The sequence below is a fragment of the Elgaria multicarinata genome, chromosome 1, assembly GCF_023053635.1.
Source record: "Elgaria multicarinata webbii isolate HBS135686 ecotype San Diego chromosome 1, rElgMul1.1.pri, whole genome shotgun sequence".
In the NCBI taxonomy this organism is placed as follows: Eukaryota; Metazoa; Chordata; class Lepidosauria; order Squamata; family Anguidae; genus Elgaria; species Elgaria multicarinata.
In genome coordinates, this window is record NC_086171.1 from 164,765,650 (window position 1) to 164,788,709 (window position 23,060).

Below are 23,060 nucleotides of genomic sequence, written 5' to 3' on the forward strand. Positions count from 1 at the left end.
TTACCCACTTATTGTAGCTTAAGCCGTAATCCTACACATGCTTAGACAGAAAAAGTCCTACAACTTGGGAAAGGTGAGAGTAGTAGGACTTCTTTCTAAACATGCACAGCACTGTGCCCTTAAAGTTCTTAGTGCCAGTGTAAGGAGAGGCATTTCTGCTTTTTTAGAATGGGGGGAAATGCACAAAAGCAGGAAAACCGCTCTATCATTGGCAGAGGAAAGGTAGGGTGACTGTATGGAAAGGAGGACAGGACTCTTGTATCTTTAACAGTCGTATAGAAAAAGCAATTTCAGCAGGTGTCACTTGTATGCATGCAGCACTTGGTGAAATTCCCCCTTCATCACAACAGTGAAAACTGCAGGTGCCCTGCCCTCTTTTGTATCTGGTCATGCTAGGAAGGGCTCCTGCAGCTTTCACTGTTGTGATGAAGAGGGAATTTCACCAGGTGCTGCATGCATACAAATAGCACCTGCTAAAATTCTCTTTTCTGTACAACTGTTTAAGATAGAGGACCCCTGTCCTTCTTTCCATATGGTCACCCTAGAAAATGAGTATGGCCATCTGGTGAACCCTAGAGGCCTGGATTTGGCCCGCACCCCTGTTATATACACTTGGCTGGGCATAAATAAACCCCTTAGGGGTCAATAGAGCTTACTTCTGAGTAGTCATGTACCAGATTGCCCTGTAATGCCTTGACATGGCAAAACCCTTTAAAACTGGAGATATTTCCACACATAAAGTTGAAAACATTTTGAGTTTAGCCATAAACAGAGCTGCTGTAAATTAAACTGCCCTATTCCTTTGCCTTTAATAACTGACTGATAAGCAAAATTTTACAGATAAAACTTATCGCCATAAAATAGAGGAAGCAGAGGAAAACTTCACATACTAAAGTAATCCTAATCTTACTTCTTACTTTTTCTTACTAAACTCAGGTGAGCTTACTTCGCAGTAAACAGGCCCAAAGTTGTACTACACATTTGTGTGAAACAGGTTGCTATTAAAGGCACAGTTGAAAGCCCAATTTTTATTTTAATTTTAAAAAGCGCAACCTTACCTGTACAAATTAAAAACCTATAGGCCCTCCAGATATTTTGGCCTGCAATTCCCATCAGCCCCTACCCAGCATAGTCAATGGTTACAGGTGATGGAAGTTGTTGGGCCAAAAGTTGCCCATACTGAGCTGACTTTCTTCCAGATTCCATCCTGTTTTCATAATGTTTATAGAGTTAATAAATGATACCCAAGTGGCTCAGATACTTTTTTAAAAGCTGCAATTCTGTGTGTGTTTACTTGGAAGTAAACCCAATTTGTAGGGTGACCTATTTATAGAGGGCAGTCCTCTCTTTCAGACAGTTGATCTCCAGATGTTTGGGACCTCAACTCCCAGAAACTCCTGCTGGCATGGCCAATGGTCAGGAATCCTGGGAGTTGGAAGCCCTAAACATTTGGAGATCTATTTTCTGCTCACCTCTGAAGACACCTCCATTTGAAGGGCTGTCTAGTCCAAGTCCAGTTTAAATATAAAGAACCATATAAAGGGAATGTGTGGGCCTTGAAGTTGCCTATCAACAGTTAGCACCTGGACAGGAGGCACTATTCCCCACTATGGTGAGATGTATTGTATTTCTATTTAAATTATAGCAATAGTTTTTAGATTTTCATCTCTCTGTGTAAATCATCATATATGAATGTTAGTCAAATCTTTGTCCTCGTTTGGAAATGCATAAATGGCCATCCTTACTGAGCTCAGTTAGATTGACTTCAGTTGCTAGCATCACATATAAATGACTCATAGCCCAATTACATGCATGTTTACTCAGAAGTAAGAAGTCCCACTAAGTTTAATTGCAATTGTAGGGGGGGGGAAACTTGGCTTCAGTTAAAAGGAGGTGGAAAATCCAAATAAACAGAGCATTGCCTCTTGCAGATGAGGGTGTGGTGTAGATGATTTAAAAAACAAAACAAAGCAAAAAACTCATCAAGTGAATTACTGGGAGATTCCGATTTAAGGAAGGACAGCAGTGATGAATAAGGAAAAGTTCCTGTTTTAGCTAGTGTGTCTCAGACAGATGCATGTTTTCAGTAATCAAGGAAGCAAAACAAGTAATCTATGAAGCACTGCTACTGTTTTATTACCACATCAGCACTTCATTGATCAAGATTCAAGGGGAGAGGAACAATACCCTGCAGAGATGTAACCTAAGCGGGAGCAACCTACAACAGCAAAGTTTTCAATTGCAATTGCTTCCATGTATGTCTCTCCATGCGTGCCACTGTTTTAAAAATAAAAAGCCTTTAAATGACTTTAATCCATTGGTTTATTGCAAAGCCTACAGAGACAAAGCTGGTTATAGCGAGAGATTTGCTTGATTCCTTCAAGCCAATGATGCAGATACTTCATCATGGGAGATGGAGGGGCGGGGGGAATGGAAGATTGCCTTGTTTTTTAGTGAGCTTGCCTTGCCCTATCATTTAGCAAGTTTGTCCCATAATTTGTTTATTTATCTAATTATATTTATAAATTGCTTAAAGACATTCCCAAGCTGGGTACAAAACAAGTCTTCATACAGCGGACAAGATTATCTGACTGGGAATGCCTATTGCGAAAGGTATGTTTTCAGGAGGTGCTCCACACCTGGAAGGGTAGGAATCTGCCAAATTTGTAATTGTACAGAGTTGGGTGCCACAACACTAAAGGCCCTATTCTGAGCCATGATGGACTGAACTTTTGAAATCCTGGCTACCACCAGGAGAGTATCTCCAGATGAGCGTATCATCCAAGCAGTCTGGTTGAAAACTATGCAATTTCTTAAGTATCCCATTGATTGACATGGTTATCTTTGCCCCATCTGCAGTAACCCTGAATATACAATTCAGACACCTTTTTTTAGAGGAAAAGATACTTATTTCAAAACCTTCTGAAAATCTGGACTACTGCCTGTCTTGAATTAATACTTGTAGGTGCGGCTGCATACTGTTCTTTGGCTGCTGCGTTCCACACCAGTTGCACCTGAGCCCTTGCATATTCATTGAGATCCTCCGGGGTTCTTTAGGATATCACTTTGAAAATAAACAAACAAGCCTACTGAAAATTTACAATCTGCTGGAAACAGGACGAGCTGTTCCCTTGGGTGGCAGATCTTGGAATACTAAAGGCAGCAAACTGTAAAAGGTTTAGCTTACGCTCTCTCTCTCTCTCTCTCTCTATATATATATATGGGATTTTCTTTCCTTTGGGGTCAACTCTGCCTGGAGAGTGTGGGAAGCAAGCATATGACTATTTCGTACTTGCCCATTGGATGTTTTCAAACAAAATTGATAAAAATGGGTGTTGGAAGATGGAAACATAGTCATCCCCCCTATGTGGATCAGAACTATGAGCGTTCTGCAAGGCATCTGCTGATAGTTTCGTGAAGCATCATGCCTTCTCTTGATCTTAGTTTCAGCTGCTCCGCTTCAGTAAAACATACTAAAACCACACATGCTTTTTGTTAGCAAAGCAACATCGCAGATCCCACCCACACAGCAGATTCAAACTGTCATCACTAAATGGCTAAAAATACAAACTCTTGCTTCTAAATCCAGTTATATCTAATACTGAAAGTCTCCATGAATGCCCGCTGAAGAGTGAATGATTGTGTCCTCATTAGTTAGGTGCGGTGGCAAATATGTCAGAGAGAAGTTGAGGCAGGATAATTCTGAAACTGCAGTTCTCTACAGACCTGGGAGTAAGTGCCATTGAATTCAAGGAGCTTACTTCTGAGTAGATGTATGTTCTGCACTGCATGTTCTGTTCTTTGTTTGGCCTCTGTTCCTCTTTGTCATCTGGAGGAAATCATTCAAGGTTTCACAATACAAGGCCATTTTGTTGACAATATTTATTTATACGAAGTAGACTATTGTCTGGCAGACTAGATACATGTACAAAAGCACACGTCCTGCAAAGAAAACATTTCATTAAAAAACAAAATGGCCTCACGCTGCATATGAGATGGATGGGATATAGCCTCTATTGTTATCCCCTCTTAAGCAGTACAGCTGAGAAGCACTCAGCCCTAAATCTAATATTTTAAAAGCATTAAAAGTGTGTCAGGGCGGCGAGTGGAACTGTTAAAAATATCAAAAATTATATGAGCAGGGGGTCAGGAAAGCACATCATGACATCAATGAACTGGTTGGATGAAGGGCCGGATACATATGTGATACATAAATAATTATCTATGCATAACCCACCAAAATTAAACAAAACATAAAGCCATATGGCTAATTAATGCATGTAATATTTGGAATTCCCTTAGGTGTACTAAAGAGCAGTAGTGTGGTGTCAGACTAGGACTGGGGAGAATAGTTGAAATCCGCCACTGAGCCATGAAGCTGACTGAGGGATCTTGGGCCTGTCACAGTCCCTCAGCCTAACCTACCTTACAGGGTTGTTGTGAGAATAAAATGAGAAAGGACACACATAACCATAAGCTTCCAGTTCCTTGGAAGAAAGGTGGGATATAAATGTAATCAAAACAACTAAAATCAACACAATCAATGTCAGTGATACTAACAATGGTTTTAATACTCTATGATTTGAATTGGCTGGATCCTGTACTAGATCATGTCTCTACTCAGCTTGATGTGCTAGCTGTCTATGTGCATGGAGTTTTTACATGCTAAAGGAAGCAACATTAAAGTGGTACAGTCATAAAGTGATAGAGTCTGTAGCTTTGAACCAATTTCACGTTTGCCACAAAGCACTTAGCAAATTAAAAAGACTGGACAGACATCACATCGAGAGCATTGCCCCTGGCGTGAGCTTGCCCATCTGAAACAATAGGCCTAAGTTGCTTATTCACAAGTAGATGCATTCAGGGGTATCTCAAGGCTGCCTGATCCTAAGCCTGAGAAATTGGAAGTAAGGAGACACATAAGCACCCTGAATGGGAGCTCAGAGTAAAACAGGCAGGAAGATATACAAAACATATATTTTCATTTCCTGGTAAGATGCAGACCGATTTTAAAAAGCCAGACTTCCGTGGCCGGCTTCCCTTGCTTGTCCATTTCAGTACGGTACTTCGTATCTTTCTGATTCCTAGACAAATGCAGCCTGCAATGGGAGCCTCGTTTCCCTTCATCCCACAAGCTCCCCTACTAGGCAAAGCCCTATAAATAGCCCGGTAGCAGCAACCTTCCCCCGCCCTCCCAACTAACCCCAGCTGCTTTCTTCTGACCACGTTCTCAGGGCCTGGCTTTCCCAGCACCCGCGTCACAACTTCCACCCTGCTGAAGTCACAGCTTCATTAGCATGCCGAGGGGAGCTCAGCCAATCAGGAGCCCGCAGGCTGGTGACGCCTCGGTTTCCAAGAGTATTAAGCGTCCTGTTGGCGGCCGGAGGCTGGCGAGTCAAGCAGGGGGAGAGCGGCGGACGTGAAAGAAACCTCCTCGGAAGACCATCGTTAAGCAGTCGCTGCCTCTGCGGCCGGCCGGGCACGAACAGATCAGCCAAGCAAGCGCGCACGCAGTCGGTTCATCCTTCTTGAACTGGTGCCCCCCCTTCCTCCGGAGCCTTAAAGGGGCCGCCCGGTCCTCACTACCAAGCCAGCCATGAACCAGGTCCAGCGTTGGAACGGGAGCTGCGTTAACAACTGCAGCCGGGCGGACATGGTCCCGGAAATCGCCGCCGCCGTAGGCTTCGTGTCCAGCTTGCTCCGCACCCGCGGCTGCGTTAGTGAACAGCAGATTCAGGTTTTCAGCGGGGCTCTCGAAGAGGCGCTTACAGGTGAGAACTGCGCCTCTCTCTCTCTCTGAAGTACACTCTGGAGCAGCCCACTCCAACCTGATACTCTCCAAATAGGCTGGACTACAAGTCCCAGCTTTCCCTAGCCAGTTGGAGGGCGCCAGGTTGGGGAAGACTTTTCGAGGTTCGGGTGTCTGACATACTCGGCCTCATTTCCTTGGCCAGGTTTGGGGCACACTAGGCATAACTTCCTTGTCATCATGAATGAATGTGGGATGGCCATTGGTCTACTAGAAGCTTCTCTTCTCTTTACCCACCTGTACAATTCTTATTTTTTTAAATTCAAATTTCTAGAATATCTGTAAACTCAGATTGTGCCATCACACGCTCTAATTTTTTTTATTAAAAAAACTCCTTAAACTATATATTAGATTTATATCTGCCTCTCCTATTGCTGGATAAAATGCAATGGGGGTCGTATTTTGTTTGTTTAGCAAAGCATTCTCTTATTGGGGATGTTTTTTTGCTGAAATAAACTCTCACAGACAGAGGTTTAAATACAATAGTAAATATTAAATAACAAAAGTTGCTATAGCTGCGGCTTCAGGAATTTATTTATTTATTACATTTCTCTATCGCCCAATAGTTGGAGCTCTCTGGGCGGTTCACAATAAGCTAATGAGGCACAAACCAGGCTGGGGAAAAAAAATCTGGGACGTTCTTTGTTCTTGTCAAAGAGAAAGCTAGCTAGGGACTTCAAGTTTAATCCACGGGCAAGCCCTTTCCTACTGGCTTTGGACCCAACAAAACGAATGGGAACAGGACCATTGCCTGGTAGTTGAAGGGTCTTGTGCAGGAGAACTTCCTCGGAGCTTCTGTGCACAATATGCTAAGTTCTGAGAATGTGTGGCTTTGTCTGAAGCCTCTTGTATCGACAGTTGCAATGTGTTTTGTGTTATGGTCAAGTCTGCTCTGAAAGTAGTTGAAGTCAAGGTTTGTTGTTCAACAAATTGCTTAACACTAGGTTGTGAAGGCGTGTATGTGTATTTCTGCTTTGTGAAGAGCTTGGAAGCTGCATCCAAGCTGAGACCACTTAACAGCACAATCCTCTAAACTTCTACTCTGAAGTAAGCCCCATTGAATTTAATGGGGCTTCCTCCCAGGTCAGTGGACAAAGGATTGCAGTCCTAATGTCTTTCTGTTGCTTGTAACTGTGAGTGGCCTCAATTGACAGGGCTGCTATAATCTTTTGCCCCCACCATTGTGTTAATGAATATATGAATTCAGTTGGAAGGGCTTTCTAAACAAACTAATTATGGGATAGAGCTGTACACTAGCAGAGGACAGTGTTGCTAGGGCTGTATGCTAATAAAACTGCCTGCTAAGGAGCTTTGAGTAATTAGTAAAGTACTCTGGTTAATGCATTCAGTTAAACCTTCTGGACTTTTCAGTCCCAGGCTTCTAAGTTTCTGGTGCTTTTGACCAAAAAACAAACCTATTGCCAAGCTTCAAATAGAGTAGGCTGAACTTGTTTGTTTGCTATCCCTGTAGCCTAGTTTAATATTCCCTTTGGAAGATGGTAGTTGAATTGTTGGTGGGAGGGGAGAATAATCTGAGCTGGGAGCTGCCTCTTAGGACAAACCTTTCATTGTGCTATGATTTAGTTTCTTCCTATACAAAAAAGGGAATGTTAGAACACCCTAATCTCATACCAGTAGAAGAGAATGAGAGATTGTACTGAAGCCTGTGTCAGACTGGACCAAACCCAAGGCATTTTATTTATTTATTACATTTCTATACCGCCCAATAGCCAGAGCTCTCTGGGCGGTTCACAAAGGCATAGGATGTATGCACGAAACAAAACACACTGCGAGCAACTGTAGGTGTACATTTCTTTGTGTAAAAAGTGTTTTATTTCATATTTCAGCAATCATCCACTGCAATCACTTACCATTTTTGGTGTCTCTCTTTGTGTCCTTGCAGAGCATTACAAACATCACTGGTTCCCCGAGAAACCCTTCAAAGGGTCTGGCTACCGTTGTATCCGTATCAACCATAAAATGGATCCTATCATCAGCAAGGCAGCTAGCCAGATTGGACTCAGCCTCCAGCAGCTGTATCAGCTTCTGCCCAGTGAACTCACACTCTGGGTGGACCCTTATGAGGTATCCTACCGGATTGGTGAGGATGGATCCATCTGTGTCCTATATGAAGCATCTGCAGCACCTGTGAGCTCCTACGGGATGCTCACCTGCAAAAACCAGATGATGCTGGGGCGCACCAGCCCTTCTAAAAGCTACATGATGACAGTCTCCAGCTAAGCACTCCCAGTTGTCCTTACACTGCCAAGACATGGGCTACTGTATACCTCACCCGAGGATGTATTTTTTAAAAAATGAAGAGCTATTTATATTTTTTTAAAAAAGAGAAAATCCAAAATGAAATCCAATAGCAGGCACCACTCTTCTGTGGAGTGGTGTTGAGGTGCCTTTTTAAAGCTGTTGCAAGCTTGCAAGTGTATTAAAAAATGCCAATATCTACCTAATTAGTGTTGGATGACAATTCTGGAGGGTTGACCTACCTGTCTGGGAAATGCAGGGTTGGAAATAAAAGTACAGGGGGTGGGGCAAGGCACAGCACTTTTAAGCAGTGACTAACTATGGGGCAAGTGCTACAGCAACTGTGAACCTACAGGCCAGAATGCCAGGGTGGTAGTACTTAAGCAATGAACATGTTGATTGGGATGTCATGACCTCATTCTAGCCTTAGCACTTTTCTTTTCTCAAAGGTTATCTCCATTTTATTAACACTGGTAAGTTGCTTCATCACCAGCTTCACCTGGTATCCTAATCTGAGCAACTTTTCCCTTTCCATAGCATAAGCATTTTGCTACAAACACCTAGTCACAATTATAGCCACTTTCTTTGGCCCACTGGGTGGTGGGTTGCTAAGTGTCAGCCCATCGTTTTGCACAAAAACCTGATTTTTCTGCACGATTTTGCGCTCATCCTGTATTTCAAGCTCATGCAAAATTCCAGTTGGCACCTGAACCTGTGGTCTGTGGAATCATAAGGAACTTTGCTTGTTAAAGAGATCCAGGATCTGGGCTACATAACTGGCTGGTTACTCTAGCATTCAATTCCCATAAGCAAAAGTGCAATGGCCAGGTCAATGTGAACTAAATCTACCTGCTGGGAAAATGCCTTCACCAGGGTTTTGTCTATTCCGCTGCCTTTACCTTGAGCTTGTAAAATTCCTGACAATGCTGCCAATAACTGCTGAGAAGTGATTACAAAACCAGGGCACTTAAAAGTGTTTTTTTTAAAAAACCTATCTTCTTGGATCTGCTTCAGAGCACGTGGTCTGCTTGGCTTTTCTCTGGTTTTGGAGAGTCAACTCCTTTGCATCCCCAGGCCTGTTCCTCCTCTGCCTTTTGTGAATTGAGTTCTCAGACACTGTGCAATATGTTTCCTAAAATTTGGGCACTCTGGAGGAGGAGCAGTTTCTGTGGGACAGTGTCCTGTTCTCAAAGCAACAACTTTTTAACACTGCTCAGATGACTCCTAAAATGTGCTTGAGTGCATGAATGTCTGAATTGGGAAGTCTCAGCCCTGTGATGGCATAACATTCAAGGATGGCCTTTTGTACATTTTAAGAACATTTTTTTTTAAAAAAAAAGACATAATCTGCCAAGAAGTTCTCCTGAGCAATCCCTATTGAGATGAATGGGAATCTTAGCAAGACAGTTAACTATACTCTTGCAAAACTTTGGATTTATTTCAATGGAGCTTGCCCAGGCAAACTTAATTGTACCCCAAATTCCTAACTTGAAACATTGCAGCTGCATCAGTCCATCTGTGAATCATTTCGTTTCTTCCAGCTCAATATGTGAAGCTCTTGTTTTAAGGATCAGACCCTCCAGTCAGTAAATACGAAAGTTGTAAAGCACTAAGGGTCCCCTATAAGCTAAAAAAACGGAAAAGTGTCGCCACTCCGTTAGCATAATTGTGCAATATTTGGCGGCACAATGAGGGGAATATTTTCTGCACTGTAGTTCCCCCCACCCTCCAAGGAAAGTTTCTGTTCCGTATGACTGGGAGCCTGGTTCCTTATCTGGTGCATTGAAAACATGATATGAGTGGGAACTCTAACATATCCAGGAAAAAAAATGTTTGTTTTGCTACACTCTCTGCCTCTACTTGGAATTTCCCAAATGCCAGTAACTCGTTTGGCTTGCCAGGCTGGCATGATTAATGCAACTCTGTTTAAAGGTATCTTGATTGTTCATCTTGTTCCTTCCTTACTAACGAAGGGTGCTTCTAAAAACCAAATTCTTATTCCATCTTCTTTGTTTTTTCCTTCCCAACATCCTTGAAGGGTTGATGGGGAAGCAGAAAAGGTTACCAAATATCATGCTGTTGTACCGGGCATGGAATCTAGTATTAAGATTATTTTTTGTTAGCATTAAGACAACCAAATTTGGACAGAATCCATTTTGTAACTTTGTGCATGTAAAAGCTGTGAATTGATGTACGCTCTTTGTTGCCTTCGAATTACAAGCCTGACACAACCAGTGCTGAAGAACTGTGTCTTAGGAACAGCCTATGGGTGCAAGTGTGTGTCTGTTTTTCTCCCCCCCCCCCCACACCCTCTTTTTCAAAAACGTTTGCAAAACTTGAGCTGGACTGTTGAGCGGGACCTAGTTTCATAATTGCTGAAAATAATACAAAGTTTGTAAGCTATTTTGTGTTGGGGGAGGGGGAATGATTGTTGTACAATAGTGTTTTTATATGCAAAATGTACAGATATATTGAGAAATGTACACTTTTGTTACTTTAATAAAAATATAGCAATTTCAATATGTTGCTGGAAAGATCTAAGGCACCGGCTCATTCTTTGCATAAATGGTTCCAGCATATCTGGCTCCTGAATAAAGAATATTATGATGGGCAGAGCAATCCTATGGGGTGGGGGTGTGGGCACGAATCCATGGCAGTGAAAATACCACAGGGCTTAGGGGGTGGAGTTTTTATTCCCCTCAACATCTATGTGCTGAGATGTTGCTTTAGTTTCCTTGCTGTTGATGACAGTAGGAGGGAATTGAGTTACCCTAGCTCCAGGGCTGGTGTAGTTCCTGGGTCTTGTTTTGGCTGTGCCAGGGACACGGAGGTGGGTATGGGGCTCTTGTGGCTCCATGACTGCCTGCAGAATACCCTGTTACTGTCCAGACCAGTGGTGGAGCAGGATCAATAGTGGCAGTGCTCTCCACTGTCCCAGGGGAGGCTTCTCTCTTCAGACCTTTCTCTCTGCTCAGGGAGAGGGAGACCCACAGCACCTATGGCCCTTCAGCTGCTCGCCCAGGGAGCATAGGATTGCTGCTTTATAAACGTAGTCCACATATAACTGAGTTGAAAGTAATATTGTGGAGCCATTGTTGCTTGCAAGATACACGTCTGTTTTGGGGTCATGAGGTGGTCTCTGGTCAAACTAGTTCTGCAAGTTTTTGTAGCTCTAGTTCAGAGTGCTTGGGAACAGTTGACGTGCACAAAATCAGTCCTGGTGGGGCTTCGTGGGTTGTGATGCTATTGAACAATCAATTGCAGTTGATTGAAAGCTGCAATATGTACAGATTGCTTTAAGAAGCTCATTCATCTGACTAAAACTCAACGTGAGGGCTAAACACACAGAATCTTGAATTGATAACTCCAGGGTTGTTCAGAGTAAGTGACAGGGGAGGCTAATGCATGGTGCTTGAGACACCCCCCTCCCCCTGCCTCAGGACTCCAGATGGGTATCTTTTGCCCCAGAAGACTCTTCTAGACACAATTTGGAAAGGGAGCAATGCTGTGGTTAGGGTGTGGTGATACTAGTAAGGGAACAATCCTATGGGATTGTATATCCAAATGCAAAAAGGAATCAAAATGGGCTGTCATTTCTCGGAAATGAAATATGCTAAAGCTTACTGCTAAGACTTATTAGTGTATTTTGTCTGAAAACAACCATGCAAGGATTTTCTGCATTGCCATCCATCAGCAGTTAAAGGCTGCTTTGAGATAAGGCTTTTATTGTGCAACCACCCTGCCTTGTCACAGAATTGGGTGGGGTGGAGATGTTCAGGCAATGCCATCTTTCATTGTGACCCTCCTAAGCTTTTGTATCATTTCCATCTGTTTTTATTACCAAAGAAAATCTGTTGAAGTGGGCAAGGCAGAATAGCAATGTCTTACAGTGGCTATGTGTCCTCTTTTATAGAGGAGTACTCTTAATTGATGGCATCCTGTATTTGAAGGGCTGTCTTGTCCAAATCCAGTTTAAGGAACCATACGAACTGTTGCCTAACAACAGTCATCACCTCGATAGCAGACAAGTCACTTGGTCACAGTCTTGTACACTATGGTGAAATTTACCGTATTTCTATTTAAATTAAAATAATTTCTAAATTTGCAGCTATACATCTAAGTTAGCATGTGGAAATTGCTGTACTCGTCTTTTTGGAGGTGGGGGTTGGTGCATTTTGTCCTGTTTTGGTGATTCGTCAGTGACCACCCTTGTGGCACTAAAAGCGGTCTGTCTGGAAGCACTAGGCCCTTGCATGGTTCCATGGAATGCCTAGCGTTCAGTCCCCCATGGACAGACCATTCTCCCCACATTCTAACTTGTACTGGAATAAAATAAGAAGAGCTATGCTACAATAGCCAGAGGGTAGAAACTGGACCTTATTTTAAAGCTCCATTCCCAAGATCAGTTGTCATGGAAATGACAGCTGGGGTCTACGCTGTAATTCCATCCTTCACTTCATTACTCAGGTTTTCATGCTGAGGTTACACAAGTTCAAAATAATTGGCTGAGGAAAGGCTGGAACATCTTTCTCCAGGAATAGCCATTCCAGGAATATAGCATGAAATGGGAGAGGATCCTGGATGCTCAGTTCTAGTACTGTCAAAAAACCTAAACATTGAAACCAAGCCTTTGCCTCCTTAAATGAGGATATCATCCTTTTGTGTCACTTTTCTCTTGTGTATTATATTATTTAAGTCAGGAGTGGGCAATTTGGTGGCTCTCTAGCTGTTGTTGGACTGCAACTCTCATTATCCCTCACCATGGACTATGCTGACTACACCTTATGGAAATTGTAGTCCAACAACAGCTGAAGGACCACAAATTGTGAACCCCTCATTTAAGCCTATGCTGGCATGTTTCACTGTATTTTGTACTTTTGCAATGAAAGCAAAACTAATTTCAGTTCCTGGATGAACTGTGTTGCACTGTAGCTGCTGAAGTTAAACATAAAAAATAAAATATTAACAGTAGTACCTGTCATGGACAAACTAACACAGTGCATGATTTATAAGCAGCAAATAAGAGCATACAATATTAAGGCAGGAAGGTGCAAGAAAGCACAAAAAGGGAAAAAAGAGATTCTCTACTTCAGTATTTATACCTTTTATTATAAAGTTGACCGTACAGTATTGGGGAAAAAACCCTTTTAACTACGTCTACTGCTACTATATTTAATACAGTCATTCTAGCTCCTTGGAAAAGTCAATTTGATTCTAGCAATGATATCCTGTAGTCCTTATAGCATAACCAGTTTTACAGCTGGTGGTGGACTTGGGTCTTTTCATTTATATGCTAATTCTCTTCTTGCAGCCATGAAGAATGTGAAGCCCATATCATTAATCTTTCAGATCTCACAATATTAGCACTGAAGGAGCTACTTAAAGTAATTTTAGTGCAACATCTCCAAGGAGTAGCATTTGTAGACTGCATAGCTGGGAAGTGGTGTAGCCTTGAGAGATTGCATATAAACCAGCCTGACTGGAAGAGGTCATGCTGTCTTACTAAGTTCAATATGTGTTGCATCTGCCAATGTAGAATGAAAGCATATGGTACCATATAGGTAGTAAAAGAATGCTAGAATTGGAGATCATGTCTCTCATATGGGGCAAGTTTGCACAGAACCTTTAGTAGCATCATGTGTACCATCTGTGGGAAAAACAGATCATGTTTCTGTGCCCATTTGCTTGTTCATAGTCTATTATGTTGCTTTGTTCATAGAATCATAGAATGGTAGAGTTGGAAGGGGCCTATAAGGCCATCAAGTCCATCCTCATGGCTCAATGCAGAAATCCACCTTAAAGCATACCTGACAGATGGCTGTCCAGCTGCTTCTTGAATGCCTCTTGTGTGGGAGACCCCACGACCTCCCTAGATAATTAGTCCCATTGTTGTTCTGCTCTAACAGTCAGGAAGTTTTCCTGATGTCCAGCCAGAATCTGGCTTCCTGTAACTTGAGTCCATTATTCTGTGTCCTGCACTCTGGGATGATCGAGAAGAGATCATGGCCCTCCTCTGTGTGACAACCTTACAAGTATTTGAAGAGTGCTACCGTATTATGTTTTCCCCTCAATCTTCTCTTCTCCAGGCTAAACATGCCCAGTTCATTCAGTCTCCCTTCATAGGGCTTGTTGTCCTCCTCTGAACACACTCCAGCTTCTCTGCATCCTTCTTGAAATGCGGTGCCCAGAACTGGACGCAATACCCAAGATGAGGCCTAACCAGTGCCGAATAGAGGGGAACCAGTACCTCATGTGATTTGGAAGCTATACTTCTATTAATGCAGCCCAAAATAGCATTTGCTTTTTTTTGCAGCCACATCACACTGTTAATGCATAGCAGCCTAACTTTTATTTATTTGATTTTGTTATTTTGACTTATTTGATATAGATGTGATATAGTTATTATTATTGACTTGGTTTAGCTATTTTGACTTATTTTTTATTTACTTGATTGAGTTATTTTGACTTATTTGATATTCATTTATAAGTGTGACTGGCAATTAAGCCCCTCCTCATCCCACTCATGTGTCTTGGGGTCAGTCCAGTTACCCTAACATACCACAATACATAGAAATACAGGAAAAGCCTTAGAGCAGTAGACCTTGACTTTTTCAGACCAGGACCCAACTTTAAGGGTCTCTCTTCTTCACATTTGGGGACCCACTCATAATTTGTTACAATGTACTTGATTGGTGGCTGTGATGCTGTTGCGAGCCATGTTGCAGAAGGCTGCAGCACACTAGTGGTGACTCACCAGTTGAAGACTAGTGCATTAATCAAAGAGCATTAATAATACCACCCCGTATAATACCACCCTGTATTATTATAAGCAATAAGAACAAGGGCAGTGTGACATGTATCTGGGGTATCATGTCTAAATGCAGACTAGATTTAAACCCATCCACACCTTTTCAGTGCTCTGGAGTAATGTACATAAACCCAGGTCAACAAGAATGCTGTGCCAGAAACTCTTTGAAAAGGCTCCACACTCTCGCCTGTTTGAAACATCCTGAGCTCATGAAAGAGATAAGTAGCTGATTGCCCATCAGTCGTGTAGACGCCAGAGCTCTATTTAGAACGAGATGCACAGCTTCCTCCAAGTGACCGAACTGCCTGATATAAAAATTGTGCTTGGGTGAATGTTCTCAGGTGACAGAGTGATTCACCATCATTTATCACCTTGAGTCACTGGCAGCCAGGATGATCAAAAAGTCTGAAGCATTATTCTTCTCAGTGTTATTAGACATACTTAATTATACCTGCACAATTACAACCTCCATGATACCATGGCTGTTTAAGCAAGGGCTACATTGAAGTCCACCAATGGTTGCGTTTCTTCAGGCTTAAGATTTTTTGTTGTTGGATGGAACATTGAAACTCTGCATCTGTGAGCATTTTAAGGATATTTTGCTGCTGCTGCTATTCAAATGTATTCATTTATTTGTTTATTTAAATAGATTCAAGTTCATTCAAATATTATTCAAATATAGCACATGCTATGGCTACTCAAAGTCTCCCCCTCTGCTGAACCAATCTAAACAGTACCCTGGGAATATCAGTGGTAGCAGGAAATAGAAGTGATGCTACTTTCAGTGCCCCCAAATGGTGAGAGGTTCAGTTCCATCTGCTTTCCCCTGCATGGCTTTGTGTGTAAAGTCCATAGATGGCCTATCAGTATATACTTAAGATTGTGAGCACATGTCTAGCCAGCCTATACTAGTGAACTCCAGAGCAATTAATTCAAAGGGAGTTTCCAGTTAGCTCCAGGTAAAGTGTGGATTGTTTCCTTTGTCTCTCTCCCCACCACCAAGCCCATCTCAGTGGCTGAATTTGCAACTGAATTGTCTTCTGGAGTGCCTCTCCACAGACCTGTAACCTGCATTCATAAAGCCTAGCAAACAGTCCCTGATTCAATTAAGCTCTTGACACCTCGATCTCTACCGGGGGTGCTTCCAGGCGAGGCTTTCATCATGCCATTGCCCTGCCTCATTCACAGAATTTTATGGGGGTGCAAATGTCATCTTCTTCCTCTCGTCACCTTCTTACCACTTCTTCCATCTTTTTTCTTACTGCGAAAAAAATTCATTGGTGGGGTGCAGGTGGGGGAGACAGAATGGCTGCACATCTTCTGACATTGTCTGGAAGCACCTTAGTAATCAGAATTTGCTGGGCCATCTTGATGGCCAATCTGCCCCATTCCACAATACTTTCATTCTGTGTATGCTCACCTCTTCCATCACATCATGAAACCCAGGCAAAGTATTTCAACCTCATTCTTGTTTCAGAAAAGAAACTTGTTTCAGTGGAATAGCTGGCTTGAGATGCCTGGGCGGCCTTGCCCTTCATGCCAGATAAGTTGGACTACAACTCCCAGAATCCCTCAACCTGCCTGGGAGTTGTAGTCCAGCACATCTGGAGGGCACTAGGTTGGGGAAGGCTGTGCTAGGATGTTGTCTTTTTTTAACTGACAAAGTGCAGCATGAGTTTCCTGCTCTTGCAGACTTCCTGTGTGACCTAGAACAATAGGCACTACACTGATGGCGTCCCTGTTTCTTTTTGAGGTATGCTTATAGGCAAGCACTATAATAGTTAAGAATGATAATGAAATGATTACCGTGGGACATGGGTAACTGTTTTCCATCACCAAAAGGTATTTGCATACCGCAAGTGGTAAACATATATCACCAACAACAATGCTTCAGTCCCACTAATTTTATTCATGCCAACGAAAGAGTGATAGGTATGGAGTGAAAGCCAGTAGTGGTTAGAACAGCCTTCCCCATCATGGTGCCCTCCAGATGTTTTGGACTAAAATTTCCATTATCCATGACTAGGGTGACCATATGAAAAGGAGGACAGGGTCTCTTGTATCTTGAACAGTTGCATAGAAAAGAGAATTTCAGCAAGTGTCAATTGTATGCATACAACACCTGGTGAAATTCCATCTTCATCACAACAGTTCAAGCAGCAGGAGCCCTGCCCTCTTGACCAGATACAGAAGAGGGCAGGGCTCCTGCAGCTTTCACTGTTGTGATAAAGAGGGAATTTCACCAGCTGTTGCATGTATACAAATGACACCAGCTGAAATTCCCTTTTCTATACAACTGTTAAAGATACACGACACCCTGTCCTCCTTTTCATACGGTCAACCTAACCAGGTCAGACTAATGGCCAGTATTGTATATCCTCAATTGGAAGTAGCTTCATGGGGTTTTGAAACAAAAGTAGTCCTATGCAGGCATTCAGCCAGCACAGTGAGGGCAAAACGTGTGGTGCTGGTGAGGGTGCAGACACAACCCAATCCTTAATGCTGGCCCCACTCTCCCTGTCGACACTTTGAGTGGCAGCATCTGAGAGCGTCATCAGACAGGGGAAAATTGCAACTGATTACGTTGCTTCTCTGCCCATGTGTTTGTCCCTCTTTTAAAAGAGGACGTAAACAATTTGCAAGTGGCCCATTCAGTGGACTGTTTTGATCCCGCTGCTTCTCCTGCACACAGCAGGAGATAGCAGCAACTTCCATCTTTAAATATAAGTTAGACTTACTGGGGTGCTTTTTTGTCATGCCAAGAAGGCTAGAAGGGGTGGGAGGCACACAACAGGCAGACAACGTTGTGAGGGGAACCCGCGAAAATCCGTGAGTGCCCAGTAATGAGCGTGCACTAAAACACTCGTCTGATGGAACTCTGAAAGAGGCAATGCCTGCATAAGGTGACTGTCATTTTGAGACCTGGACACTCCCTTCCAATCATAGTATACAGTGTTGGGCTAGCCTACATGGCTAATAGAGTGAAGAAAAAGGTGTGTGTGTGTGTAGGGAGGCCCAGTATTGGGCAAAAGGCAGGATACAAATAAATATAATAATAATAATAATAATAATAATAATAATAATAATAATAATAATAATGACATAACTGAATTCCTTGGAGACATGTAAGAAAGAAATTATTATTAATCATCTGTTTGAAAATTGAAACAATTGCTTTATGAATATTAACAATGTCAACAAGAACAACAAATACCAGAAGCAATTACCATCAGGAAAGTTTTGCTATGTACTTGGGCCTTGGAAAAACGCAAGTCCTGTAATGAGAGCTGTATAATTATAATACATAAATTAAGCATGCTTATGCCCAAGATGTTATAGTGATGTATATTAAACATACAAACTGATACTCAGGAATGTAACTCAAATTCTCAACCTTTTCTTTCTTTCTTAAATTCTGTATCACATTATTTATGTATTTATTTATTTAGCACCTAATCCATTTTCTTATTCTGTTATTTAGGAATATTGACCATTCCCTGCTGTTGGAAAGCATTTTGATATCCATGAGAGGAAGGTATCCTGCCAGTAAAAAATAAATTGCATGAAATGTATGTCATGGGGTGGATGTTGTTTGATGGAGAGTAATTTCGGACACTGCTCAAGTAAAGATAGTGCCTAAGGACATATCACCCATGTCGTTTTTCCTAGTAAGGAACCCCCACCATATAACTTGGTTAAAGGTTGGGGTACACATGACCTGCTTTACACACTGTGTAAGGCAGGGCACACTGTGTACATCTGCACCGGATGTGCTTTCAAGCCTCACACCATGCCAATGGTGTATTTGATAACTGTGTGAAAGGCCTCTTGATTCTGTATGCCTGCCTTGAATTGGTGAGCTACACATGCATAGGGCCCCTCCACATGGCTATTGGGGCCATGGCCAATATCAGAAGAGATGGGCAGGGCTATGTAGCATGACTATGTGCCCCCCTCATGTCATGCATTCTTTCAGAATGTGAGGGGGTTCAAGTGACATCCCCTCGTCATCATGTGTGGAGGAGATCATGCCTGGTTCCATTACAGTGGGTGCACAAAACAGCTTCCTGTAAACACAGAAATTTAGATTTCTAATAAAATGCATGTGATGTGATCTTCACACATGACATTGTACTCTGGTGCACAAGGAACTCTCCTCACCCTCTGCCCCATATCAGTGCACCTCCAACCATCTGGATAAAATGTATGTATGTGTGAAGTAGCCCTTTCAATAACATTCTTCAGAGTTTGTGATTATTTGGATTATATAGCAGAGAAGCAAAGTGGCACAGCAAGAACTGGAAACAGGGTTGTTTGTTTTGTTTACCCATCCTTCACTCAATTCTACAGTTGCTGCTTGTCAGACAAAACTCCTGGGGAAAGACTCTCTGCACTTCCTGGTAAATGGAGACAGCTGGTGCCTGAGATCAAGACACCTTTTTCAAGACACCCACGTTGTTGTCTGTAAGCAGCAAAACCCCAGGTGAGTCACAAAGGCGCTGGGAGGAGCTATGTGGAATTGCTCCTACCCGACAAACCTCTACTTTGCATGTTTTGCAGCGGCACCAACAGTTCTGTGTACCCAGCTGTCTCTAGCCAGATTGTAGAACAGCCTGTATAAAGACCTTGTGTAAATAAAAATGCCCCACTTAAAAGGAACCTGCCTTTCCCTCACACCCATTTCCACGGATTATTTTAATATCTTTGTTGTTACAAGGATTAAAATGTTACAGATAAAAATGTTACAGTTCCCAAGATTTTCTGAGAAGAGGAACTTGTTTTTAAACCATTTTTAAATCTGTAGTGTAGATGCACTCCTGAAAGCATGCAGTAATATCATAGCCCAGTTCATCAGAATGAAAGCGCTTGATATTCTTAACTTACAGAACGAAAGTTCTCTTACACTATTATCACAGGGCTAACCTGCATGTTTCACTTATTGTGTAGCATGTAACCATGTCTTGTTTTGTTTTTTATTAGATTAATTATAGTCTCGTGTGTGTGTGTATGTGTGTGTGTATCGATTCACTTTGAGTGCAGTGTGCAGTAAAGAGAGTTACTGGCCAGTTGCATTCTGATAAAAAATCATACCACTTCCGTGGCTTGGAACCTTACGAAATTTAAAATTTTTTTTAAAAAAATTCTGGGCGTTGAAGAGATACCCTTTCAGAGCATATAATATAGCCCTTCTGGTATGCCAAGCTAGTTTATAATCCTGATTGTAATTCATCTTTACAATGATGGCATGAGCGTGAGGCTGATTTTTTGAAATTCACATTTAATAGATAGCGTGCTCAGACTGATGGTCAGTTCACATATAATGTGCCCCTGCCCCCAAGGAGCAATATTTCCGCTCTGTTTTGTGCTGGTCAGGCCAAATCTAGAACGTTGTGTTGAGTTCTGGGTGCCACATTTTAAGAAAGCCATTGACAAACTAGAGCAAGTCAAGAGAAGGGTAACCAGGAAGTTGAAGGGTCTGGAAACCAAGTCCTATAAGAAATAGTTGAAAGAGCTGCATATGTTTAACCTGGCTAGAGACAATTAAGGGGAGACATGATATCATTTTTCAAATATCAGAAGAGCTGTCATGCAGAAGGTAGATCAGGTGTGTCCTCTGTTATTTCAGCAGGTAGAACTTGAACTCTGGGTGTGCTTCACCTCAGTCTCAAATCCCGAATCTGAGTCAAAGCGAGCCGATTCAGCCTGCCTCGACCTGAATCTGGTTCAGGACTAGATTGGGCTGCCTTGGCCTGAAGGGGCCAAAGCACTTTAGCCAAATGGCCAGCTGCTGCCCCTTGCCCATCTGTGGGACTGACCTGAAACCTCCCCTCATACTGGTGAGCCGTCCATCCTCCAGGAGAGCCACTGTGGCCTTTTCTGGTTGCCGAAGTTTACAACAGTAGATCTACGGCAGGACAGAGCGGCTCTCTTGGAGGACAGGTAGCTCACTGGCACAAGCGGAGGCTTCAGGTAAGTCCTGTGGGTGGGTGAGTGGGTGGGGTAGCAGGAGGAGAGGAGGGTGATTGGGAAGGGAGGGGTGCGAGAGGGAGGAGAGGGGAGCCCTATAGACTCCTGGTTGGCCTTGTGCCTGTGAAACTGCAACAGCCGACCTGCTTTGGATTTGGAACCAAATCTAAAGTGGGTTGGGATGGTTCCGAGGTGCCCTGAGTTGAATCGGGGATGATTTGGAAGCTCTGAATCGGCGAATCAAGGCTGTGTGGTAGGGGCAGTGTGCAGCCCTAACTAGAACAAATGAGTAGGAATGGCAAGGTAGCAGATTTTGGATAAATATCAGGAGTAACTTCATCATGGTAAGAACTGTTCAATAGTGAAAACACTGGTGCTGTCCAACTTGAGAAGATCCTTAAGATGCCCTCTGGGACCCCTCACACCACCACCAGCTCTCCACCCCTGTGCTGTTCTGGTTGCTTGTTTGCTTCCCCTCCACCACACACACACTTAAAAGAAAGAGAGAAAAAGGGAGCCATTTGTTCCCTTCCTGCCATCTGGTAGGCAAAGGTGGCAGGCGGGGAGGGTGGACACATGCTGTCTGAAACCAGTGCACCTGACAGCCTTGGTAAAAAAATAAAAACTGCGGGGGGGGGAAGAAAAAGTGACTCACGTGAAAACGACCAATTGCAGGCAGCAGCTACAGTTGCCAACACATCTTCCCTTTTTTTCTCTTTATTTTCAAAAACGTTTTGGAGGGCAGGCATGCTGGCTGCTGTAAGGGGAAATGCCTAGACAGCTGTGCCTGCCATTTTAATTTCTCAGATTGCAGCCCAGAAGTACAGCACTCTGGGATATGAAGATGGTGCTTGTGGCTGTCTGGAGCTTCGCTCTGCAGCAGCGTGCAACAGCGTGCAAAAATGTATTTGCTTTTTTTATTGTACATCACCCTGAGAACTATAAGCTTTCGAGCGACTAATACATTTTAGAAATAAAGACAAGGGGCTTTTTGGAAAAGGAAAAGAAAGGAAAGTTGCTGTTGCCTCTACTGCTGACTGGGTGCTGTCATTTGGGTCTGCGAGACCCTCCCGGACCTGTGCCTGGAGGTATAGATCTAGTGGCGCAACTGAGTGTAACAGTTGGAAGCGATGGGCTCTCCTTTACTGGAGGTATTTAAACAGAGGCTGGACAGCCATCTATCAGGGCTGCTGTCATGGCAAGATGACTGTATTGAGCATGGGGTTGGAATAGATGACCTCCAAGGTCCCTTCCAAGCCTAAAATTCTATGAGTCTATGAAAGATTTCTCCAAGGAAGGCTGCATTGGCCACAAGCCTGCTGACAGCCCCACATGCTCCCAAGTGAGACAACTGTGAGTCAATGGAGGCTGGTGGCTCCAATGTTAGTGGGGCTGTGAATCCACTCTGGGTTTTAGTCAGAACCAGTCAGAACTTTGAAGGAGCTAGCTTGGATATCTACTGCTGTGAGTATATTTCTGTAGGGGGCTTCACAAATAAACCTGCATTTGAGAGTTAAGAGTGTCATCACACAGGGGAAAATTGTGTTTGCTTACCATCGCTTCTCCACCCTTGTGTTTGTCCCTCATTACTTCCTCTATTGAAAGAATGTGTTGTTTGATTGCGCTGCTTCTCCTGCACACAGCAGGGGATAGCGGCCAGTTCTGTCTCAAAAAATAAGTCGGACTTATTGGGGTGGTTTTTGTGGCGTGAAGAAGGCTAGAAGGGGCGGGAGGTGTATGTGGGCAGACAACGTCGTGAGAGGGACCTGTGAAAATCTGTGTGTGCCCAGTAACGAGTGTGCAATAAAACAATCATCTGGTGGAGCTCTTAATGTCATAACCTAAGTAAAGAGAGTCTATGACTGGCATTAATGAGCCCCCGTAAGTCTGACTCGGCAACTTAAGTACATCTAAAGGCCATTTCACATGTGTAGGAAAAGAGATGTCTTATGAAAAGGGTGTGAAGAATCCATTTACGCAGAACATTCGTTAATTTCCAAGAAGCAGGTAAATAATTTAAAAGGGTGTGCACATCAGCAAATATTAAAGACTGTTCCATTACAAAATGTGCCGATATAATAACCTCCTCCCAAATTGAAGCATCTGCTGGTCATTGCCAAAACATATGTTTAAAAGATGCATTAGCTGCACCAGCAATTAACGAAATTAGACAATTCCTTATTAAAGAGATGTTGTGGTGTCCAGTAGACACAAAGG

General features: G+C 43.0%; 1 protein-coding gene across 1 annotated transcript; it reads left to right on the top strand.

Moving 5' to 3' along the window:
• The first annotated feature begins 5,415 nt into the window (after window positions 1-5,415).
• Window positions 5,416-10,604, top strand: BTG2 (BTG anti-proliferation factor 2). Its single transcript, XM_063141870.1, has 2 exons — window positions 5,416-5,771; window positions 7,713-10,604. Exons 1-2 carry the CDS (start codon window positions 5,597-5,599, stop codon window positions 8,048-8,050), a joined length of 513 nt encoding a protein of 170 aa, XP_062997940.1. The 5' UTR covers window positions 5,416-5,596; the 3' UTR covers window positions 8,051-10,604.
• The last annotated feature ends 12,456 nt before the right edge of the window (window positions 10,605-23,060 follow it).